At 48.0% G+C, this 22,662-nt stretch overlaps 1 protein-coding gene across 1 annotated transcript in view; it reads left to right on the plus strand.

The window, feature by feature from the left end:
• LOC144177865 (uncharacterized) overlaps positions 1–22,600 on the plus strand; it is a 51,828-nt gene extending 29,228 nt beyond the window's left edge. The window contains exons 10-15 of the mRNA XM_077705445.1: positions 1,277–1,565; positions 4,393–4,686; positions 6,640–6,740; positions 14,703–14,913; positions 18,795–18,956; positions 21,922–22,600. Of these exons, the coding sequence (XP_077561571.1) occupies positions 1,277–1,565; positions 4,393–4,686; positions 6,640–6,740; positions 14,703–14,913; positions 18,795–18,956; positions 21,922–22,043 (1,179 nt within the window). The 3' untranslated portion in view covers positions 22,044–22,600. The remainder of the gene's footprint in view (positions 1–1,276; positions 1,566–4,392; positions 4,687–6,639; positions 6,741–14,702; positions 14,914–18,794; positions 18,957–21,921) is intronic.
• The last annotated feature ends 62 nt before the right edge of the window (positions 22,601–22,662 follow it).

Genomic DNA, 22,662 nt, shown 5'->3' on the forward strand with positions numbered 1-22,662 from the left:
CACTGTGGGAACGTGCGAAGATTAGTATGTCAAAGCTCTAAGCAAAGCATAAAAATAGCAAAAAATGTTACCCGTTAGCAAAGTGAAATTAACGGAATTGTATTTTCACGATGTAACTCTCCATCCCAAAAGAAGACGGAAAACTAAGGGGCTTAACTAAGTCGAAGAAATTCTAAGTTAGAGGGAAGACAACTCAGTTCTTTCCCTTGCCCAGAAGGTCAGTGAGACAGTATTTTTTGAATATTTGAACCTTTCACGTTGAGCTCTTCAGAAATCGCTGCGCGTTCATTTTCGGAAGGTTCAAGTCTCGGTTGTTCTTTTTATTGCCTAAAGAATAATAATGCGAACGGCTAATAAGAGTTTTCCATTTATATGAACGTCACGGTGGCAGGAATCGAGTGGACGAATGGCGAATCTTCACAGCACCGCCTCCCAGTTTCAATCTTCCGAGTGAATTTCGTGAGCAACCTGCTGATTCTAGTAGCGAAAATAGGAGCAGTATTATAGCATAGGACTGCACACGTGGCCTATGCTGCAAAGCACACTACGGGGACTCATCGCATCGTACGCATTTCTGCGCATGCTTTTTCGTAATGTTATTGCGGGTTTATATAATCTTTATTTTATTCAGTTAATAAAAAACCGTGTTTATGTGCATTTAATGAACGTGCTTCTTATATAACAAGTGGCAACAACCCGTGTTGAAACTCCTCTTCATCCTGCATGATTAAAAAGCAAAGTTTATCGTGCAGATCACGGTAGCACCAACAACTGAGTCCTGCGTCCTCGGGGTTTAAAAAATGTTCGTTATTACTGTCTTTATTTTTAAATGTTTTCAAAAGCGTACCCAGTCTAAAATGCCAACAGGTATACCGCGAAAACCTAACAAGAACTCCTGTCGTACGACAAAAAACTTTGTTTTGACAACAGAAGCCCTGTTGTTACCGCAATCCCATCTGTTGTTACGACACACATTTCTGGCGTAACGACAGAATCAATTTTCTCAAAGACAAACATTTCTGTAGTCGCAACAGAACTGGCATTTACGATGACATTCAAACCATGTGCAACTACTGATGGAACATCAGGATGACGACAAGACAAAATTCGGCGCGACACAACATCGCAATCAGGACAGGAATACGACACACGACAGAACATCAGGATCACGACACGACAAGAATACGACAAGACGACACGCGAAAACACGACAAACTGCCGATATTTTTCTTATCGTCATTTTCGACTTGGTACCGTCTTGTTACTTCTTCCACAGGCTTCCCCAGCTGTTGATGCGAACCAGACCATGCACAACTTATTCGGAGATCCAACCGGATTGCCGGTTGATATGTTTGTCGTGCGTTCTATACCTAAAGAGGCCGCTGGCACCTTGACCGACCTCAACACGGACATCAGTATTGACGGCAGTGCCCTGCCGTCATCGTCCTACAGCCTCCCAGTATTCGGCCTCACGCCATCCAAAGAGTATGCAGCCCGTGTCAAGGCATGCGCACGTGACACCTGCAGCGATGAAGTCGGAACGGTGTTCCAAACTCCACCGTCAGGTGATACAAACAAGGCGTATTTCATTAACATAGCTGCTAGGCAAGTTGGTGCATTATGATTGAAAAATAGAGCGCGACTTGGACAACGACACTCACGAGAAGAACGACGGGATAAGCGCTCGCTTGCAACTAACATTTGTTTAAGCATCGTCTCATATTTATACATGTATCATTAGCAGCATTCGCACTAGGGTCCACTAAATGGAAAGCATCAAACCGATGGACGCGATCAAAGTGACGTTTTCAAAAACTCAAACTCGCTGGCACGCAAAAGCACAGATGTATCGCTGACACACTTGCCCCCTTTCTGCTTAATATAAAACGTTTCCAAGAGCTCCCTCACCACTGTATTATCACTCCTGCCGAGAATTCTAATCTGCTCTGAGAAAGGTATGCATTTTTCCAAAGGACTGACAGGCCTGCAATCTTCGCAAAGCGTGGGTAAATGCGCGCGCGTATTATTGTTAAGAGAAGAACTATGCTCGCGTGCACGGTCATTCACTGCCCGTCTGGCCGATGCAGGCCTCCCCGCATGACAGCGGTACCTCGTAAACTACCCCGACGTCACAGGACACACAGCGCTTGGCATGCTTCTTTTCGCATTTTTTTCGGTTTGGGCTTGCCGTAAATTTGCGCACACACACCGGCCGAGTATAAATATGAGACGATGCTTCAATAAATGTTAGTTGCAAGTGAGCGCTCGGGGAGGCCCTGCAGATCACCACGACCCTCCGCGGGGTCCGCAACAAGCGGACCACACCACCCCAGGCCATCCGCCAAGAGGCGGCCGTCCTGCTGCAGGACAAGCTGAGCAGCTACCTGCATCTCTTCACGGACGGCTCCGTCAAGCACAGCACGTGCGAGGGGGCGGCTGCGTGCGTGGTGCCTGAGCTGGGAGCCAGCCGGAGCTGCCGCCTGCCCTTCCCCACTTCCTCCACACGGGCGGAGCTGGCAGCGCTGCACCTGGCCGCCGACCTCCTCCTCGAAAGGGGGCCCCATAACCACCCCGGGGCGGTCATCCTCACGGACTCCAGGACTGCCCTGCTGCGGCTGCACGCGGCCGATCAACCCACCAACAGCAGCGGCTACCCGGAGCGCTCCCTTGCAATCAAGCTGCGCACTGTGGCCTCCCGAGGCTGCGACCTGCGGCTCCACTGGCTGCCGGGCCACAGTGGCATCCGGGGCAACGAAGACGCCGACGCCCGCGCCAGGGAGGCCCACCAGGAGGGCACCCCAGTCTCCGATGACGTCACCGCGTTCGACGAGGCCCGCACTGCCCTGGCCCGCATGGTGCAGACGATGCACCCCGACCCTCGGGTCGTGAGCGGCCTGGCGCCCAGACCGTTGCCCGCACGCATCAGCAGGGACGCCCGCTGCCTGCTTCTCCGCATGCGGCTGAACTGCTGCAATGTGGCGGAGCGTCTGCACCGGCACGGCCGCAAGGACTCCCCTACATGTGCGGACTGTTCCGAACTGGAGACGCTCGAGCACCTACTCTGCTTCTGCCCCCACCACGCAGGCCCGAGAGCAGAGCTCCACCGAGCGCTCCAGCGTCGAGGCCTTCCCAGCGCCGACATGGAGGACCTTCTGTTCCCGAAGGGACCTGCGGCAACCCAACGGGAAGTGTTCACTTATCTGCTTCACTTCCTGGAGACGACCGGCCTCACGCAGCGGCTGTAGCCCGGAGTGCAGTGATTGACTGGTGTGCCCGGACTGACAGCGTTCTAGGACTGACAGCTCTCTTTATACCTTTCTCTCTATCTCTCTCTCTACTTTATCCTATCACTCCCCCTCTACTTCCCTTCCCCTGCACTGGGTTGTATGCAGGTGAGCTCCCTGCCGAGCTCAAAATATCCCCAGTGAATTTCCTTTCATTTTCCCGTCGCGAACCACAACCACCACCACCAAGTGAGCGCTTGTCCCGTCGTCCTTCTTTACTGTCGTTGTCCAAGTCGCGCTCTATTTTTCAATCAAGGCGTACTTTTTTCAAACTCAGGAAAGTTCATTGTTAACATTGTGCATTTTGCCTCGGAAAAATTTTCGTAAAGGATGAAGCACATGGGCGGAGAAAGACGCGTTTCCGCATGCGTCCACCTTCTCCAAAACCGGTCCTGCAGCCTTCCTGCGTGTTCCTCATGACCGCTGCAAGGCCGGTTTCCGGAAATGGAAAACGCGTGCGGAAACGTGGCGTTATCCGCACATGTGTTTCGCCCTGAAGCGCAATTCTGGGGTCGTTTGCCTGTGCCTACCCCCTGCCGCAGATATGAAAACGTGTACGCGAGTCATCCTCACTGCTTGATTTATTTCTCAGTGTTAGGTTTAGTTAGTTTATTACGATTGCCTCTGAGTCATTTTATTGTCTAGTATCACGACATAAATCATGCATAAAAGGATACAAATGTGTCAACATGCTGCCTCAATTGTAAAAAGTACATTTTTTTCTATTTGCAGGAAAGGCGAGGATAATATTTATTGATAAGCCAACAGTTAGGCACTCCGGACAGCGAACGCATCTATTGTTGCATATTCAGATAACAGCCGTCACATAATTTTTCAAGTCATTTTCAGACTCATCGAGATTACTCAAACAGCACTCAAATTTTGTAAAGAGGTTTTGGTCGTGGTAAACGCGCACCTTCCGGCATTTTGGGGTTTTATCCACTGTTCTGTGGTATAATATCGGCTCAATACTTACATTACTACACTGTATTAAAAATACTTTCCATTCATGTTTAACCAGTTGTTACAACAATGAAATGTTGTGTAAGCCTGCACAGCTTTGTATCATGTTGTTTAGAGCGATTTCGCTGTGTTCTTTTTATCGCAGTCATACCCGTACCAAAGGTCACGAAGGTTTTGTCCAATGACTCCAAGTCAATCTACATGGAATGGAAGTGCCCTTTCATGGAGCAATTATTGGAGCTGAGTCCGGAGTTCCAAGTGAGGGTTCGCGCACCTGGCTTTTTCAGGATTGTTTCAACGGCCGAAAAAGCGCTTGCAATAGGAAATCTTAGTAATGGCACGTCGTTTGAAGTCGAAGTGCGGATGTCTCTGGAAGTCGCTCCGGGAAAGAGGAAGTACGGCGGTCCGGCAAAAGCCACGATATGCACTTGGTCGGACGGTAAGCGCCCCAAAATAAAATACCAGCCCGTTATTTCCTGCTTTTGCTACTGTCAGAATCACCACAGTGAATTTTTATGACCATTTCTGAGAGTGGTAGCACCTACTTGCTGCCAATAGAGTCCCTGAAGTGTAAGCGCCTGATTCCTTTGGGTACAAAATTTGGAGATTTCAAACTGTATTTGACCTGGCTCAAATTATTACCGTGAATTTCCTCACTGACAATAAGAATTGTTCGCATTAAACGAATTTCGGCATGGTGCTCTGGTAGCCTGGCATACTGTGAATAGCTTTGAAACTGCAGGTATCTTCTCTAGTACATGTTAGGCTGCCTAAAGTTTTCGAAAAACTAAACACGAATAGCTCACTCGCGGTCCATCATGGTGCCTGAAAATCCTTTCAAACTTCAAGTTTCGATTGCGGCAACCACCAAAATTTTCACACTTTTATAGTGAAAGTGTGAAAATTTGCCCGCGACATTTTATAAAACGAGGAGCTAACTTTCTTACCAGATTAGATGCAACTGGTTCGGATTATCTGTATTTTACAACGCCTTGCTCACCTTTCTCTTATTTTCTATGCCTGTGACGTATAATCACTTCATTTTCGCTCACTTTTGAATATGCTGTCTGCTACTCTGATTTTTCGGTCTCGTGCGTGCACACTTACTCCAAAGTGTAGCTTTATGTCAGCAAATGCAATTACGAACACGCCTGTTTAGCTGGACATCATGATCTGTTTCCAACCTTGTTGTACTTATAGTGTACACTAGATTTACACTGTAAGTGTACATTGTAAGTAACAAGCTATATGTACACTTTAAGTACAACACTGTAGTGTACAACAAGTTACACTGTAGTGTAAAACTAGTGTACACTGTAAGTAGACTGTCCTTACAGTGTACACTAGTACACTACAGTGTACACTAGTACACTACAGTGTACACTACAGTGTACACTAGTTGTCGTGAAAATTTGTGCACAGTTATGTATTCCTATCAGGGCTAAGAAACTTTGCAAGTCATGTCTGGCTTTTTTATTCAATGGAAGGTGACCTGTAATACATGGCAACGAGACCATGTAGCATGAACCTTTGGTTGATAGGTTACGCTCCTAAAACGCTAAGTAAAGCATGTTGTTGGGCTAGTTGGTGTTGCATAGTTACAGGAAAAACTGCGCAAAAAGACGGGACGGATGAAGAGGGACAACAAGACAGGCACAAATTTACCTTCTTCATCCGTCCCGTCCATTTGCGCAGTTTTTCCTGCAGCTCCGAAAACGTTAACCTTTGCCCAGTAGAAGTCACAAGAAATGGAAGCGCATTGAAGACAGGACAGCTGGATGAAAGACGATAGCAAATGAAACGATTGGAGAGAGAGCAGTTGCAAAAAAAATAAGCGCCTGATTTGCCAACGCCACTTCTGTGCTACGTTTGCGATCAGTGACCAAAGCTGTTTGTGACATATTCGAGGAATCTTAAATACCCAAAGGTACATCGTCACTGCTTCAACTGGCAGAACGTGATTTCACATCTACGACATAGCTACTTACACGCAGGAGGTATGCGCGTTGAACACGCCTGTGTTCGGGTAGGTAGTATAGCAAAATATTGAACTGTATCGTGGGTAGACGCCGTTGCCGAACTCATGGCCTTTTATTCACACCCCGCATTTTCTAAGCGCCCCTTTCGGAATACCAAAGCTAAAGAGGGTACATAATCAATGTGGTCGTTTTTGATTCAGCGCAGTTCCTAGAAGATCCCAAAAACTATGCGAAGCTTCTTTGCGAATAAGGTATCGCTTACTTTTCACTGCCAATTTGTTGTTGTTTGAGAGCTTAAGTTCGTCTGACCAAAACATTCGGTGTTTCGATTACCCATCTCTAGCTATGACTTTATCTACATCTGGCTTGAACATGACTCCCCTTGAGTAGCTTCTACCCTTTTCAATAAACAGTTCCTCTTGCCCCAAGTCTGAAAACCGAAGGCTTTGAAACTGCGCCCGACGTTGTTGCACTGTCATGGACTTTCGTCAACAGCACGGTCACGCATCTTCAAGTGAGTAAAAGAAAAATATTTTTACGCTGGTCCTAGCTATTTTCCGTAAGAGTAGCGTGCGAAGCAAGGAAATATTGGTACAAGTTTTTTTACTAATCAAAAAGCGGAATTTTTAACTGAGTTCGTTTGTGCTCAACATACATATTACTCCCAATATGCCTATCTACACACATGCCTGCGTCGGCCCATATCATAAAGTGTGCTAGTCAGCACCACTGATCTCCACTTAGTTGCTGGATGGCGCTTCGCCGCTGTCGCGGCCGGGCGCGCGCACGGCCACCGGAAGTTTAACGGCTCGTCCCGGAAGTCGGGCGTCTGCTACGCTTCTCAAGCGCTGATAATCGTCCTCATTGGCGCATTTTGGCATTTTGTTCTTACTTTATTGCATTTTGGCTATACAGATCGCGTTCAGATCGCATCTTATGCTATACCGAAACATGCGACGTTAATATGAAGCAGAATTTAATTGCGAAGGAGAACGAAAATGTAACTTGGGTCTTGGTTTGAGAGGAGACGACGCAGCTCTAACGGGATTTATGCTAGAAATTTATGCTAGGGATTTATGCTAGAAAGAAAACAACGTGGGCACGGCGTCAGGCTGTAGCCGAGTTTGTGCGCCCGTTCTGTCAAAACAGTTGTCAGTAAAGTGGTCACTGCAGAGCCTGCTGCCTGGGGGTGGAGCCCATTTGTCCCTTCTCAATACCCTAGTTACACGGGCACAGTTAACCACGGTGGTTAAGCGAACCGCGGTTCGACAAAACCGCAGTTTGCTACGTTACACGACAGACGAAACTTCGGTTACGTCGCTAACCATGGTTAACGCAAACTCAGCTTGGCCACCTCAGTTTGGTCACGCTAACCGCAGTTTCCGCAGCCGCAGTGCTCAAAATCGCACAAGTCAGTTCGGACGCAAGTGGCGGCGCATCAGCGGAAGCGAAAAAAAAAATCACCTGGCGGTCGGAAGAGACGACGGTTCTCAAACAGCGGGTGCCCCAAAGTTGTCCCCAAGACGCGCTTGCGTTCTTTTAACCGCTCTCGCAATCAGCGCGACTGCCCGTCAGCAGCGGCTCGTTTCCTGATCCGCCCGATCAACTACGACAAAAGCCTTGCTAAATATGTAAATTCCACGCGTCGTTCACCAAAACTGGATATAGCAGGCAATCCTGAAGCATTTTCAGCACTCGGAAACGATCGGCGCGCGCGTCGGCCGTGCCTGCAAACACGCCGGCGCGCCTTCCCCGAACCGGCCCTGGCCAGACCACGGCAGCAACAGCTTATCGCCGCCCTTCGAAATCAATCTGATCGCGGAAAAGAACTTCCACTTGCGAGAAAATGGATGTTAGTGCGGTGAAAAATTGTGCTATGTGGATTGTAATTCGCAGTTGTAAAGGTAGCGGCGGTCAAATATCTACCGCGATGCTAAGCGGAAAGTTCCCAACCCCTAGCAGACCTAAGCAAACCAAGCCGGTTGCGAGCTGTTGGGGAAGCCCCTCTCCTCGCCGCGCGCGAGTGCGTTGCGTTTGGGTCAGAAGCGACTGCTTTAACGATACTTTTTTTGTCTACACAGGTTCTCTTAATGTTTTTTTATTGTGAATTTATTTGTGTGGTAATTTATTTTTGTTACGCTCACAATCAAGTGACCGCGGTCACCAAACTTGCAATTTCGCGTGTAACAGCCAAAACCGCAGTTTGCGATAACCGCGGTTAAACTTCAATGCGGTTACTTTCGCCGTGTAACTAGGGTATAAGTTCGCCACCCAACGCCGGTATAAATCCGGCTTAGAGCGAGGGAATCTGCCTAACAAGAGCTAGCCGCAGCTTAAAAACGACACTGATATGCTGATATGACATTTGCGTTTCGCTGCGTATCACGCACGTCGTACAGAATATTTTAATACTTCCAAGTGGAATGTCTTCCCAGACGACTACTCTGGTCTGCTTGTGCCGTTGACGGCGCAACAAGCAGGAATTTTTAGCGGAATGCGTGCGAAACCAGCCCATGTGTAGCATGCGCTATGCTGGAACGGCCCGACTTCCGGGACGAGCGCTCGAACTTCCGGCGGCCGTGCGCCGGAGAGCTCGAAGCGCCATCCAGCAACTCTAGTGGAGATCAGTGGTCAGCACCAATAACCGATGTGTTTATTCTCGTTGTAGAATATTGCGATGCGGTTATATGGTTTCGCCGCGTTATGTTACCGCCAATAACTGGTACTCCGTGATTCTGCCTTTCAAGGTAACACTGGAACACTTCGCAGTTCAGCTGAAGTTGGTTTTGTACAGGCGTGCGCCTGAAAATGCAAAACATCTACACGAGGAATGGGATGTTAAACTAGTTGATATACCGGCTATTACAATAAAGATAATCAGGCAGGTCACGACTTTCTTTGCAGCTTTTAAGTTTATTTTTCACTGCGCAATGACGCCCTAGTAGGAAGGAAATCAATATAATCTGTTTCAAATAGGCAGGTAAAAACAAATCCAGTTACACTCTAAGAACATATTGGCCTGGTGTTCTCGATGAGGACAAATCGCAAAAGCTGTGCTATAAATTGTGTCCAATAAAAAAGTGGTAATCCCTACCTGTTAGATAGATAGATGCGAGCAAACATGTGAGCGCATGTCAGCGAATAAGGACGATTCTTCCATGGAAGCGTTTTGTGCACATATTAGACAGTTTTAGTTGAGCGTGCGCTGAGTTGCGCGCACACGTAGCGGCAGTGTAGAGCGCGCAGGGAAGTTTCCGCGAAGAACCAGTTTTAGTTGACCGCACGCAGATGTTGATGCGTGGATAAACCGGTAGCGCCGAAATGCGCGCTTTGTGTGTCACGCAGCGCCACTGAACGCCGGATTGGCGACCGAAACGTGTGGTTGTCAGCCAGCGCCAGACGTAAACCTAGCCAGAAAAAGCCGTAAACCAGTTTGTAGTGCCTAGAATATATTTTAGGCACTATATTTGTGTGGAGACGTCGTTTCTTTGTTCCTTTCGTTCACGGGCAAGAGAGACCGGAAAGAGGACGGGAGGGGCCTCGTGCCCGGCCCGCAAAGCCCGCAAAACCCGTACGCAAGAATCCCAAACTCGCGGGCGCACGCAAAGCACGCGGCTCCCACTTACGTACTGCGCATGCGCTCACGCACCTCCGCAAGTTCCTTGCGTGCGCTGAGCTGCTGCGTGCGCTCAACTAAAACTATATTTACCGAACCGCTATTATACAGTCAAGGGTTAGCTTCAGAGACGTTAGCGGTACCGTTAGATGTTAACGTTGTTACAAAATGTGATGTGGTTGGTAAGAAGGCAGCATCGAAGCAAGAGGCGATCAGCCACAGCACGGGTGGCGAGCTCGAGACATCATCTTCGGAATTCCGCTGGCCATTTGAAGGTATCTAATTAACCGGTGCCATTGTAACCCGCGTCTGCTTGCTGGTCTTCAACCAACGTGGTTCGCACAAAGCTAACGCTGCAGCTACAGCTACGTCACTGTTCTTTTAACAATGGTCTTGACGTTCACACTCTGTCCCTTTTGCCTAAGTGATCTGCTTCTTTCCTCCCAGACTACAGCATACCACCTGAGGGGACAAGGGATGGTCCGCGGTATTTAAAAGTAGAATACTGGTAGTTCTTCTAACGTGTAAAACTGGCACCCGTGCTCAATATGAGGGAGAATAAGTGATCAGTAACGGGGGTGAGGATTGATGCAGACAAAACAATATAATCTGCTATTGCGCCAGTTCTCCATGGGCTCTGTGAAGTTGTCTTTTTTCACTGACGTTGGTTTGGCCTTGGAGGTCGTAGTGAACAATACAGACCTAGTATTCACAGTACCAGTGACAGGCCACTTTTAACGAAAGGAATGTCTATTTCATGAAGTGTGCCCAAACACAGTCAGTAAGGGGCTACGTGGGAATGATTTCCATGGTCTATAGAGGTGCAGTAAAATTTCGATAAGGAATTAAAATATTAAATTGGGTTCTAGAAACGACTGCGGGTATATGTGGGCCTGTACCCAAATGTGAAGAAAAAAGATAATAAACACTTGTAAAATACAAATAGCTAACAAATTAGGCCTGCGACCTGCATCAAAATAAGTTTGGGGGAGACCATCCGCTCAGTAATCTGATAGCGTAGAGGTGCGGCCGGCCTTCAATCGCAGGTCGGTATAAGACTGATTTACTTATAGAAAGAGGCGTCCCCTTTGTACTGCCTCAGCGACGCCTTCCAGTCAAGCACAGAATAAATCCAAGGACGGGGTTCTCAGAGAACGTGTCAGGGAGCAGAGGCACCCAATCAGTCACCTGGTGATAATACGATGAATTAAGCACAAACGATCGCATACTAAGCATATCACTCCAACGAAATATAGAGAAAATGTCGTTCGCAGGGTTTCTGGACAGGCAGACACGTAATGTGCAATTTTCTCGTCGTTGAAAGTTCAGTGCACCGCTGGTGTAGGTCTCAGTTTTGTTGTGGACGAAAGAGAACAGGAAAATGTGCATCTAAATATGTAAAATGAAGGGATACGTCTTCTTTCAATGTCTTCTTTCGTCTTCTTGTCGTCTTTCGTCTGTCTTCTTTCGATATCACCACTAACAAGGGCTCCTTGATAGTTGCGTTCGATTTCCTGCCGTCCACAGAGCCCCCTTGTTTAGGGCCCTCTCTATATTTTAAGCTTGACGTGTAGTGCATTGCTTAGTCAGGGCACAACTTCCGCATATCTCTACGAGCAATCGATGCACGCATATCTTTATACGGCTCATAAAAGAAATGACTGCGCGAGCTTTGTTTTGCTTTAAGCCGAATTGGTTTACCTAATTTAGCCATTTTTACAGCGCAGCTGTTAAGCTAGTTTAGAGCGATACCGACTGTGGGACCGAATACTCGTACCAATTGTCCTAATTGCGCCTGTATGCTGCATGTAGGGTGAGGGAACATGCTCTTTATAAACTCTTCACTAGGGCCTCTACCGAAATCGTAATAAGGTGCGCGTCTCCACAGCACCAGACGTTCGGTCACGTGGTACCTGTGTGGTGGTTGTGGTGGTGGTGGTGGTGATTTATTAAAGGGGTCCTGAAATACCTACCGCCGATGCGTGGATGTACATGTAACCAAATAAAGCAATGTATTAGTAATCTCCTCCCGCAAGAATATTGTTGAAGCGATGAGTATGAGCTGAGAAATCGTAAATCAAAAACCGCGTATTATCGTCGCGCCGCGTTTCCTCCTCCTTTCAACTTACTCTCCGCTGTTGACGGCGAGCGAGCCTTCCCTCCCATGATGCTGCGCTCCTCGGCGGTGACGTACTTCCGCTATTGCGCTGCTCACACAGCCGTCTGCTACAGGCAAGCTTTGTTGACACCATGAATCCCGCTCTCCGCTCAAGGCTGGAAAAGCGAACGAAAAATCTGGCCGCATGTGTGCGGCGGCCTGGCCTTGCCCTTTCGCGGTGTACGTTGCTGCAGAACTTTGCTATCGGCGGCACGCGACTCTTTATCGGCGGCGAACTCACAGCCGCACGGGGAGGATCCTGCGCTCGCTCCCTTGGATGCACAGCGCACTGTTTATCCAAAAAGCGCCGTATCAGATGTGGCCCCGCTGGTGCCGGGTCTTATTTTGTGGCGGTGGTAATTCCTGGCGGCGGCATGTGAAAAAGACATTTTAAACCGATACAGAACCTGTGCACAAAACGCCAGTTCAGCTTGGGGCGACGCGTGGTGGAGAGCGGCAACGTTGGCAAAACATGCTCCTCCGCGGCTCTGAGCTTTCTAAGCGCTGGAGCGAGCACCATTTCTTTGACAATATCAAACATCGGTTGCCCTGGAAACAAGGCACAAACCGCTCTAGAAGTCAGTTACGGTTGCGTGATCTCGGTTCAGCTTGGGGCCCCACCTCGCGGCATATGGGCACTGCAGGCATACTACTCACTCCCATTTGGAAGTGCGAGATGCGTTTGGCATTACAGGAGGCGATGGTGTGTGTGTTGTGGACGCCTTTGTTTCGCGATGAAATGCGACGTTGTGCTTCTGCGGGTGGATAGTGCTTCCCATGGTCTGGATTATCTTTCTCAAGTGGCGTACGACTCAACCTCGCATGGCGTATGTGCAGTGTGCGTGGCTAAAAGCCATCTCGGCTTGTGCGCCAGAGTTACGTGCTGTTCGTCCCCGCAAACCGCGCGCGAGGTGAGTGCCGAATTTACGAGGGGCTGGAGGACGCAACCCATCGTCTGTCAATCGCGGTTCGGACTTGCAACGCATGTTGTGACGTTGTGTTCGTTCGAAACGCATCTCTGGATTGTTTGGAAGTTGAATAAAATGTATGCGTCAAACCCGGGCATTCGGCTCAGGGCGTTCTCTGCGATTGCAAGAAAGAAGTGCCACGGGGCTTCAACGCTTTCTTTATGAAACGTACTCAAGTAAGAGAATATTCATGTCGTGTTATGGCCCTGTCGCATTCAATACAAACGGTTAAGCGTCTGTTTACACTTGTTTCGTTTGTCGTAAAATGTCCAAGCACTCCGGCACTCCGCTGGCAGATCAGCCGGCGAGTCGACGCTGAGCAGACGACTCATCTCTTTGCCGGAAGTGCGTGAAAAAGCCGCCCAATAGCAGGATGTCTAGCTCATGACGAACATCTGGGAATCGATGATGTAGACATGTGAAGATGGCGGCGTCCAAAAACACGAAGGAAAGGGTGAGAAAAAAGCGACAAACTTTGCAACAAAAGTGTGAGCTTTCCGCTGCGCGTAAAAGAGTAATACTTGGCACAGATGATGTTGAAGACCCAATCTAACGATTGCGCTAGTCAATTTACTGTGCTCAAAACGCCTTTCAGGGCCCCTTTAAGAAAGGATGGAAGAGAAAAGAACTGGGGATGTTATTGAACTCCACGGGGAGGCCACCCTCATACAACCCAGTCCGTGGAGGGGGAGTAGGGGTTTTAAAGGATAGGAAGAGGGAGAGAGGAAAGAGGAGAGAGGGAGGAGAGTGGGGGACAGGGGATGTTATTGAACTCAACGGGGAGTTCCCCCTCATACAACCCAGTCCAGGGAGGGGGAGTGAGGGGGGTTTCAAAGGATATGAAGAGAGAGAGAGGGAGGGAGGAGAGTGGGGGGCAGTTTATGTCGTGTTTGTCTCGTCCATGGCTAGACGGCTACAAACGATGCGCTAGCACCTTCCTATATGGCGGCGTATTGCCCTCTCTTCTCCTGTCCGTGCCCACTCTCCGTTGAGGAGGCGCGCGCCGTGTAGCGGTGGTAGGTGTTCGCACAGGCTACCAGCCTACGTGTTTCTTGTCCCAAGGAAATTAGTTGACAGAAGAAGGAGCTCGAGAAAGAATACGCGCACCCGGGGCGCTGTCGGCATTCGCTGAAAGCGTCGGTAAACTCGGCCAAAATGGGAGGTCGAAATAATAGCAAGTACTGCGCATAATGGGTTTAGTGTTCGAAATCAACAGTGCGCGCTCGTGACACTGCCTTTAATTATGAGGTTTGACGCGCCGACGGTACACAGGCGATGAGGCGCGCTGTAGTGGAAGGCTCCGGATTAATTTTGACCACCTGGGATCTTTACCGTGCGCCAAAATCTGGAACACACGGGCATATGAAACCGCCTTTATCTGATAACGTATTTCGCAGTGCTCGTCTGCAAGACAGCGAACCCGCACAGCCACTGGTTTGCAAATGAACGCCAATCGTAAAACCACGTGACCGGAAAATTGGAACACATTCTTAGTCGCGAAATTGCATGACCAAAAACTCGCAACTGGCTGCTGATCCTAGCACCGCATAGCCGCGATGCGAGATAATTGTCTGCCTTAAAGTCGCGCACTGTCGGCGTAGCCACGGGGCCATTTCGCATTATATCGCACGATCACCTGGAATTTTTTTATTCTAGAAATTCTATTTAGTCACTAAATGTGCCAACTTTTATTGAATGTCTTCACATTTACTATTTACCCGCCTCTTTGCTTAGTTTGCCGCCAACAATACAGATTTCGTGAATTGCGAAAGTTCAAACGACTGCGCCGTCGTCGTGCTTCGCGGGTGGAACTCCTCTTTCAAGGCCGGGTTTGTCAAGATTTCTCGGCTGAGCCCATACAAAGAATACGACATCGTTCTCAGAGGATGCAATGCTCTTGGCTGCGGCGACGCTACCATCGTGCGTGTCGCAACAGCAATATCAGGTAAGGCTGCCATGGTTGAATCGTAGCCTATACGTAAGGTTGTTCTAATGCCTCCCCGAATTGCATTTTATGTCATCTTGTTTGTCCTTAAAGGTGCCATGCAGACAAAACACAAGTTTGCTTTATTCGAGAGATTTCGTGTTCTATAGTGCCCCAGCGCTTGTCCGGAAGCAAACGATTCACTGCGAAATCAATCAATTTTAAGCTAAAATTTTTATTCTCGCACCAAAACGTGTGTTTGAACGACGTCCGCAATTACATCATAAGAACAGGTCTTTTCGCTAAACTCGGTGTGGGGCGGAGACTTGTTTACTGTTAGTCACCCTAGACGGCGCCACCACACCGCGGCAAGCCGTTTTCTGCCTTTGGTTTGTTTGTGACCGTATTTAAAACTGTCTTTTTTTTTGTTTATGGAGAAAATATTAGTTTCGTGAAACATGGTGGTCGCTCGACAAATATGGTCACGTACGACACCATCGCTTGCGTCAATCGGCCAGTGTCGTCTGAGACAACCCCGAAGCCCCGCAGTGCTGCGCAGCTTAACCAAGCGTAGTGAGCGCAGAACCAACAGCAGTACGCATCTGTACTTCTATGTTTACGTGTGCTTTCGTAACTTTCATTGTTTACCCCACCGTTCTTACTGCTATAAAAGGAACGTGCTTTAAATTTAAGCGCAAATAGCTATTTCGGCAATCTGATAAGACCTGCCTAATTTTCGTTTGCTTTGATTGACCTCAGCCAAGCGCAGAGCTGGCACGTATATGACTTCATAGGTTATGTTGCGGGAAATTAGCTAGTGGGTCGCGAGATCATTCCTTTTTTTTTCCTCATTATAAAGCTTATTTGAGCGAAGTTTACGTTAAAAGGGGTGTCAGCATGATTCTAACGAGGCAATCATTTGAATGAACCACACTTGAATTTTGTCTTCATGGTTCCTTTAAAAATGCCTAAGAAAAATTGAAAGGGGTTCACTTCGACAGAAATTTCACGATGCTCTGATAGTCCTCCTAGCTTCCTGCTGTGTGGATAGAAGCCGTCCTGTTTAGTTATGTTCATCCCCACAGTGGCTTCAACTCAACTTGGGGTGTCTTGACTAATTCGTAAGGGATCCTCACTATGACCGCGTGCCCGTACGTTCACGGCATTTAACGCCGTAACGAAAGTTGATGGCTAAAAAGATTGACCTTTCATGTTTTGTGGCCTGCGCCGTATCATCGACAGTAGGTGGTGAACAAATCTAGTTGAAGGAACGGTCCACAGAAGCCCCACTGGCATCATTTCTAATGTATCATTTGCTAACACCATCTTGCCTTTCAAACTGCGGAAGTCTTTGCAGGAGTACACGAAAAGGTTCATCATCCTGACGAGAGACACTTCGTTTTTCATGGGACTAAATGGCGAGTATAAATGCCACTGGCCACCCTGAGAAGAAAGATGGGGATTGTTCGCCATGAATAGTCGCCTTATATCATGCTCCTCTCTGACTTCCAGAACGAAATGAGGAGCATAGTTGTGATCGCAATACCATGCACCTCTGTAAATATTGAAGCGTTCAAACAACTGGGGAAGGAGGGAGAAGGTTGTTGCATTGCACTGAATTCACTGCAGAACTTGTTCGCCCGGTGGCTCAGTGGCTAAGGCGTTGTGCTGCTGAGCACGAGGACGCGGCTTCGGTTACCGACCGCGGAGGCCGCTTTTCTGATAGAGGCGGAAAGCAAAAACGCCCGCGCGTACGAGATTTGGCGCCCGTAAGGATCCCCAGGTGGTCAAAATTAATTCGGAGCCCTCCACTACGGCGCTCCTTATCGCCTGCGTCGCGTCGGCACGTTAAATCCTACGATCAAATCAGACTTGTTCACCGCGTGCTGTCGCACGTAGCACTATGCACTACTTCTTGCATCTTTCCTGGATTGCTTGCTTCGAAGGCAGCGAAGCAGTCAGCCTAACAACTAACTAACAACTAGTTCGGCGTTAAACTGTTCTAGCTTGTAAGGCCTCAGCTTTCGCAAAAATCTCCGCCGCAAACGAAAATAGAAAATATTCAGTGTCTTCTAACTGTGTTACGAAGGATTGATAGCGAATCTGGACGCAGCACAAGGAGGGCGCGAAGCAAAACCCGGTTCTATGTAACGTGCGGCCGGTGCTTGCCATTGCCACGTTTATGGTGCTTCGCCCGAACGGCACCGGCCCCTGCCCGCCGCTCTCGCTTGAGCCGCGCAGTAACTCGCTGCGCGGGCGCTCTGCTGCGACAGAGACTGTTTCGCTCCCTCCGATGCGCCGTTCCCACTTCTCCGTGCCTGTAGATGCTGGAGTGCAGGTGCGTCATTTATAGACCGAGTAAATATCTCACCTTACTCACAACTCCTCTGCAACCTGGTTTTAGGGGCTGGGGCTGTTGGCGTCTCCTTTCGTCGTCGTAATCGTCGTCTCATGTAGTCACGTTACTAAAACACCGGGAAACTCGTTTACGCCTCGCGCTAGAACGTAACGCGTACTAAACAAACACCGCGACACTAGTTTAGACCTCGCGCTGGAATGCTTCGTAACGCGTACTAAAAAAAAAACTCCGGGACCCTCGAGCTTCGTGCTTCAAAGACACGAGACTTTTACAACAAAGCTGTATACCTCTACCCCACAACAGTTTTATGTCCGTGGGCAAAAACGCCAAGGCGCCAAGAAAACACTTATACACTGCATGCTTCGCCCCTTCCCAGGTTTCAAGTTAGTGGAGATGTTTTTTGCGGAGAAGATCAGTTTTAATTAGAAAGACATTTTTTTAGCATGCTCATGGCCTTGTGCCAGGGGAGCCTTCTGCGTACATGGGATCGCGGAATTTTCTTTCGCCTATCCATTTAAATCTTCACTTTATTACGCATCTGAACACCCGTATAAAGCTTCGCTTTAATACAGGCACTTACATGCCACCTTTTAAACCGTAACGCACATAAGCGAAAGTCCGCATGGTTTTATGGCGTGCATTCTATCGCGATCGGAGTCCATCTACGTCCACCAGCCGTAGATGGACTCCGATTGCTGCGGGTCGTCTGGAAGATCATACAGCTCTATGCGGACAGCCTTAAAGTGGAAGAATCGCCGAAGCTGCAAGGTATACACGGTACTGTGTAATCAAGCCCCGATGAAAATACTACCACATCAAGATGTGTTCGTAGTGAATTGACGGGCTATAATGGTTTTCGCTTGATCGCATGCGGTTTGGAACACACTTCTTTTTGCATGCCTGTGGGAAACTCACTTGTAAAGGCTCCCGCAATGCTTGAGCTGCAGGAGATATGCACTGATGGTACTCGTGATTGCTATTTCAACGTGAACATGTGCAGGGGAAAAAATTCTTGTTCGTAGAGGTGATAGATGAAGACTGTGGCGTTAGATTAGAGCACGATTTGAAAGACCGTGCTATTACTAAGAACACTTAACTATGTAGTCAGAGTGTTTCGGCAATGTTAGAAAGTTCTGTGGAGTGCTGTTTGACCTTTTTTTTCGTCGCTATCATGATGCACTACCGGCTGGCATAACATTGCGCATAGCCCGAAGCGGAGAAGGTATCGCACTACCTCTTTTATGGGCGAAGCACCTTAGGACCTCGCTGTGTACACCGTGTTGCGCATGCGCGAAGAGCATTGGATTGGATTGGATTAAATTGAATTGTATCGCATTGGATTGGAATCGTGTATACTGTACACACGCGTGGTCACTCATTTACATACGCGGGTGGGCAATGCCTCGGGTGATTTACGGTAAGAACGATCCCCGGCGCTTCGCCCAATCGTCATGGTTCACTTCGTGGAGATGCGTGAATTTTTTTTATTTAGCAACAGTACTCTATTTTCTGTGGCTTCCACGGGACGGTGTTGTCATTTCAGAGCCCGGAGCCCCGGCCGATCTTAAACTGAGCGGCAACATCCTCGCCTGGAGCCCTCCAACCGATACCGCCGGTCCTCTGAGCGGCTACTGGATTTTCTGGTCGTGTGACAACGGCCCAACAACGTCTGCCAGTACAAAGTACCCTGGATTTCACGTTCCAGGTGAGCATAAGGCGAACTTTGTTCGCAGGCTTCAGCCCCGTCCCTTGGGGCATTGATGTTCATTGAGACCTTCAGGTTTTAGTTCCGGAGGTATCTCTCAACTACTTGCACGACGTGCCTGTCCGTGCATGCGCGTGTCCCCGTGCAGGGCTTAGCGAAACAGAATTACACGCCGCTACCCTTGATTATGAACGGGACGTGGTTCATAATTGTTCCCCGATAAGTACCAGTGCCACTAGTGAAGAACGTTAAGTTGGTACATTTTACGCAATTTAGGGAAGAGTGGAAAGAACGCCTGTTCGTAAAGAAGAACGAGAAACCACAGGACACCTGTGCAAACTATACGATGAAGGCAGCCCAATTTCAACCGAAGCCGTCCTTCAGGACACCGTGAAAACGTGTAAGATTCATCGCATAAGGCCTTCAAGCCATGAATCACCACCATTCATCAAAGGTATTAGGGATACTAAGCCCCTTAAACATTACCCCGTTCCCCCCAGTCACTCATAACATGGAAACCAAGCTGTGCAAATTGTTCGTTGATGCTACATTTAGTTCATCCACGCAGCGCCTCGTGATTGCAAAATCTTCGTGCAAGGCTTTCGACAGTTGATATAGGTACGTTCTTGAAACAGACGAAAGCCAAATTTGCTTGCACATTGGTGATAATGTGAACCATGTATACGCCCGGCACATTTGAATTGACTGCCTTACGCAGTCCTTGCAAGATTATGGACAAACGTTACACGGGCTTTGTGTAAAACAACTCCAAATAACGCAACAACGCGAATTTATTACTTTACCGTAAAACGCCCAAATGGCGTGCATCTTTGAAACTTCGCCCGGGTTCTACAGCGCGGATACAGCCCTATTGTTCACAATTTCGGATTATGTGCAGTTTTTTAATTGCGATGATTGAATTAATATGTTTTCTGAAAAATTCGAAAATAAATAAGACACGTACAACACCCATGAGACGCGAAATGTGTCCAGCTCAAATTTTCTGCCAGATTTTTTGCCTTCAGGATTGCAGGAGCTTTACGCGCGCTTCGCATAACGGCCCTAAACCGGGCGAAAGCGTGTACCTTATCTCCTCCGAAGAGCCCAACAGACCGACAAGTTGTGAACTTTCCTGACACGTCGCCGCCGATATGTTCTCTATTCTGTCGATATTTTACCTCGGTATAGCAGCTTTTTCTCCCAGGACACCCGAAAACATACGCAGTATTATTTAGTAAGAGTAAATTAGTATTCTTTCCGAAGCCCATAACCAACCGACGCACCCGATGCTCTGTCAAAGGGGCAATGAAGGCAAAGTACAACTTTGTTTAATTCGAAAGCACTAGGCTTAGGGACGGCGTCCGCCGATCGCACAAACAAGATTAAGTGACGCCATCGCAAAGGTGCCGGAAAATGGCGAAGGAGTCGTCATAGCTTTACATGTTTTCTTGAACACTTTCATTATTTGTTCGAAGTTAGCGATAAAATTGGTATTACTGTTATCGGGACAAAACGGTCTTTCTTGGTAATCAAAAATGTATGTTCTTTTCACGGCCCCTTAAACAACACCTTCCTTCTACTCACTGTAAATATGAACTCTCTGTCAGATCCATTTCTTTCAGTGCAGCAGGAAAACTTTCTACGTGCTTCACACAGTGAGGGCAAAAATTGGATTTCCGTATCTCTTGTGCGGGAAAGATGCTCATATTGATCTGTATCGGGAAAGTTTGCCCATAGGGGAGTGAGACGGCGGTAATTTTTCCCTGCGCAAGCTCTAACCCTCTCCCCATTCTTCTTCCTCTCGCTTCCCCAGCGATTCACGCGACGCACGTTCGTTCTACCATTTAAAATCATTCCCGTGAAACATTGATCATAGTTTGAGTACATATTCCCTCGTTGCGTACTTCATGTTTAGAATGCCGTCGGGTCTACTGCCGAAACCGACTTTGCGAGAAGCGACTACGTCGCGCAATCACGTACGTCCACGTGCTAGTTTACCCTCCACGCCAAGAATTGAGACTGCAATGCATTTTAATCACTGCACACCTTCTTCATCAGCTCATTGTCCAGAATGTTTAGGCTATTTTTCTTGATTTTTCCGCAAATATAGAAACGTTTTACTCGCCTGCATTGCTGCTCACGCCCCTCTCTTACACAGCCGGCCTCTGACAAAAAAACATTGCACTAAACTTCTCGAGTGCAGGGCTGTAGCTCCACAGCGCTGTGTTCTCACTTTAAAGACGCACACGTACTGTGACTCCAGAAACTCCCTTTCCTTTACGTCGGCTTCACAGCTGCCGCCGAAAAACGATAAACATGCCGACATCCACAGGTGCTAGAACGCGGCGACTGTTGGAAGGTGCGGACTCCCAGACTACCTCGACTGTCACCCCGATTGTCTGCAGATACCACCTAGGCTTTCATTGCTTGGGTCAACTATTTTGATACCCCGAGTGTCCTGTGAAAGGGGACGCACGGCATCTATTGTGTTGCTGTTGCAGCATGCAGCCCTACGTGAAAAAGCAAAAGAACTCGTGTGCGATTGCTACTAGAAAAATCTTTACAACTGAACCTATATGGCTTGGTTACAGGCATCGAAGGCCCTGTCACAGCAGCCCGACGCGACGTTGGCGCCGCAGAGTCTTGTCGCGTTTTGTGAACTAACACGTAATGTGGGCTAACGACCCATACATAGCTGCTTACAAGCAGCATTACAAGCAAACCCATACAAGCAAAAGCTACAAAATAAACGATTTCTATTTCAGTTTACTTACTTTTGCCTCTTTAAACTAGTTTTACGAACAACCACCGCCACCTATCGAATGTCCCCACAGTTTCTATTTCTGTATTGTGTCGTGTTGTGTTGTGCGTGTTGAGCACTGGATGTTCCACCCATCAATCTGTGGGTCTATCTTCTGGCATGACTTTCCTTACACCAACGAATTTCGTTTTTCCTTCTAAACAGGTCTTCCCAGCGAAGCCGAGGAATGCACCTTCTCGGTCTCCGCATACAACGTACTCGAGCACGGCGAAGAGCTTCATGGGGACCCGGCAACGCTGACAACGCCACTGCCTGTCCAGTCATGATGCGAGGAGAACTGTGGGACATTGAGTATACAATCATAACACAGGACAATTGCATTATGCGCCACTTCGCATAGAACATTATAACGCTCCGTTGTTGCACCCGCATGTTTATGACCCCAAAAATGGACCATTATAAACATATTAACCCTTCCAAGGTAGTTTTGTAATTATCAAAAGTCGTAAGTTCCGTGAAGACAATTACTGTATCACATGCCCGACACAACATGCATTGCTTTGGTTTAGAGGAGCTCTGAACCGGATTTTACCGTAACCTCAGAGTCCCTCTGGCAATGCGGCTTTGTTGGAGAAATCTACTCTCTCAAGTACATGTAACTACAGAGTTATATATGATGTTTGTTTGTTTGATTGATTGATTGATTGATTGATTGATTGATTGATTGACTGATTGATTGATTGATTGATTGATTGATTGATTGATTGATTGATTGATTGATTGATTGATTGATTGATTGATTGAATAAACTTTTGTTAAACGAACGTTAGCTGTTGATGTTTAGGAACCCTCCCGGTGGAACGCTAATCTATTCCGGGATGTCCTAGCTTAAAGGAGCCATGAAGAGAAAACACAAGTTTGGTTCATTCGAAAGATTGCCTCGTT

The sequence above is a fragment of the Haemaphysalis longicornis genome, unplaced genomic scaffold (genome assembly GCF_048455015.1).
Source record: "Haemaphysalis longicornis isolate Haplotype H1 unplaced genomic scaffold, Haemaphysalis longicornis Haplotype H1 scaffold_33, whole genome shotgun sequence".
Lineage (NCBI taxonomy): Eukaryota > Metazoa > Arthropoda > Arachnida > Ixodida > Ixodidae > Haemaphysalis > Haemaphysalis longicornis.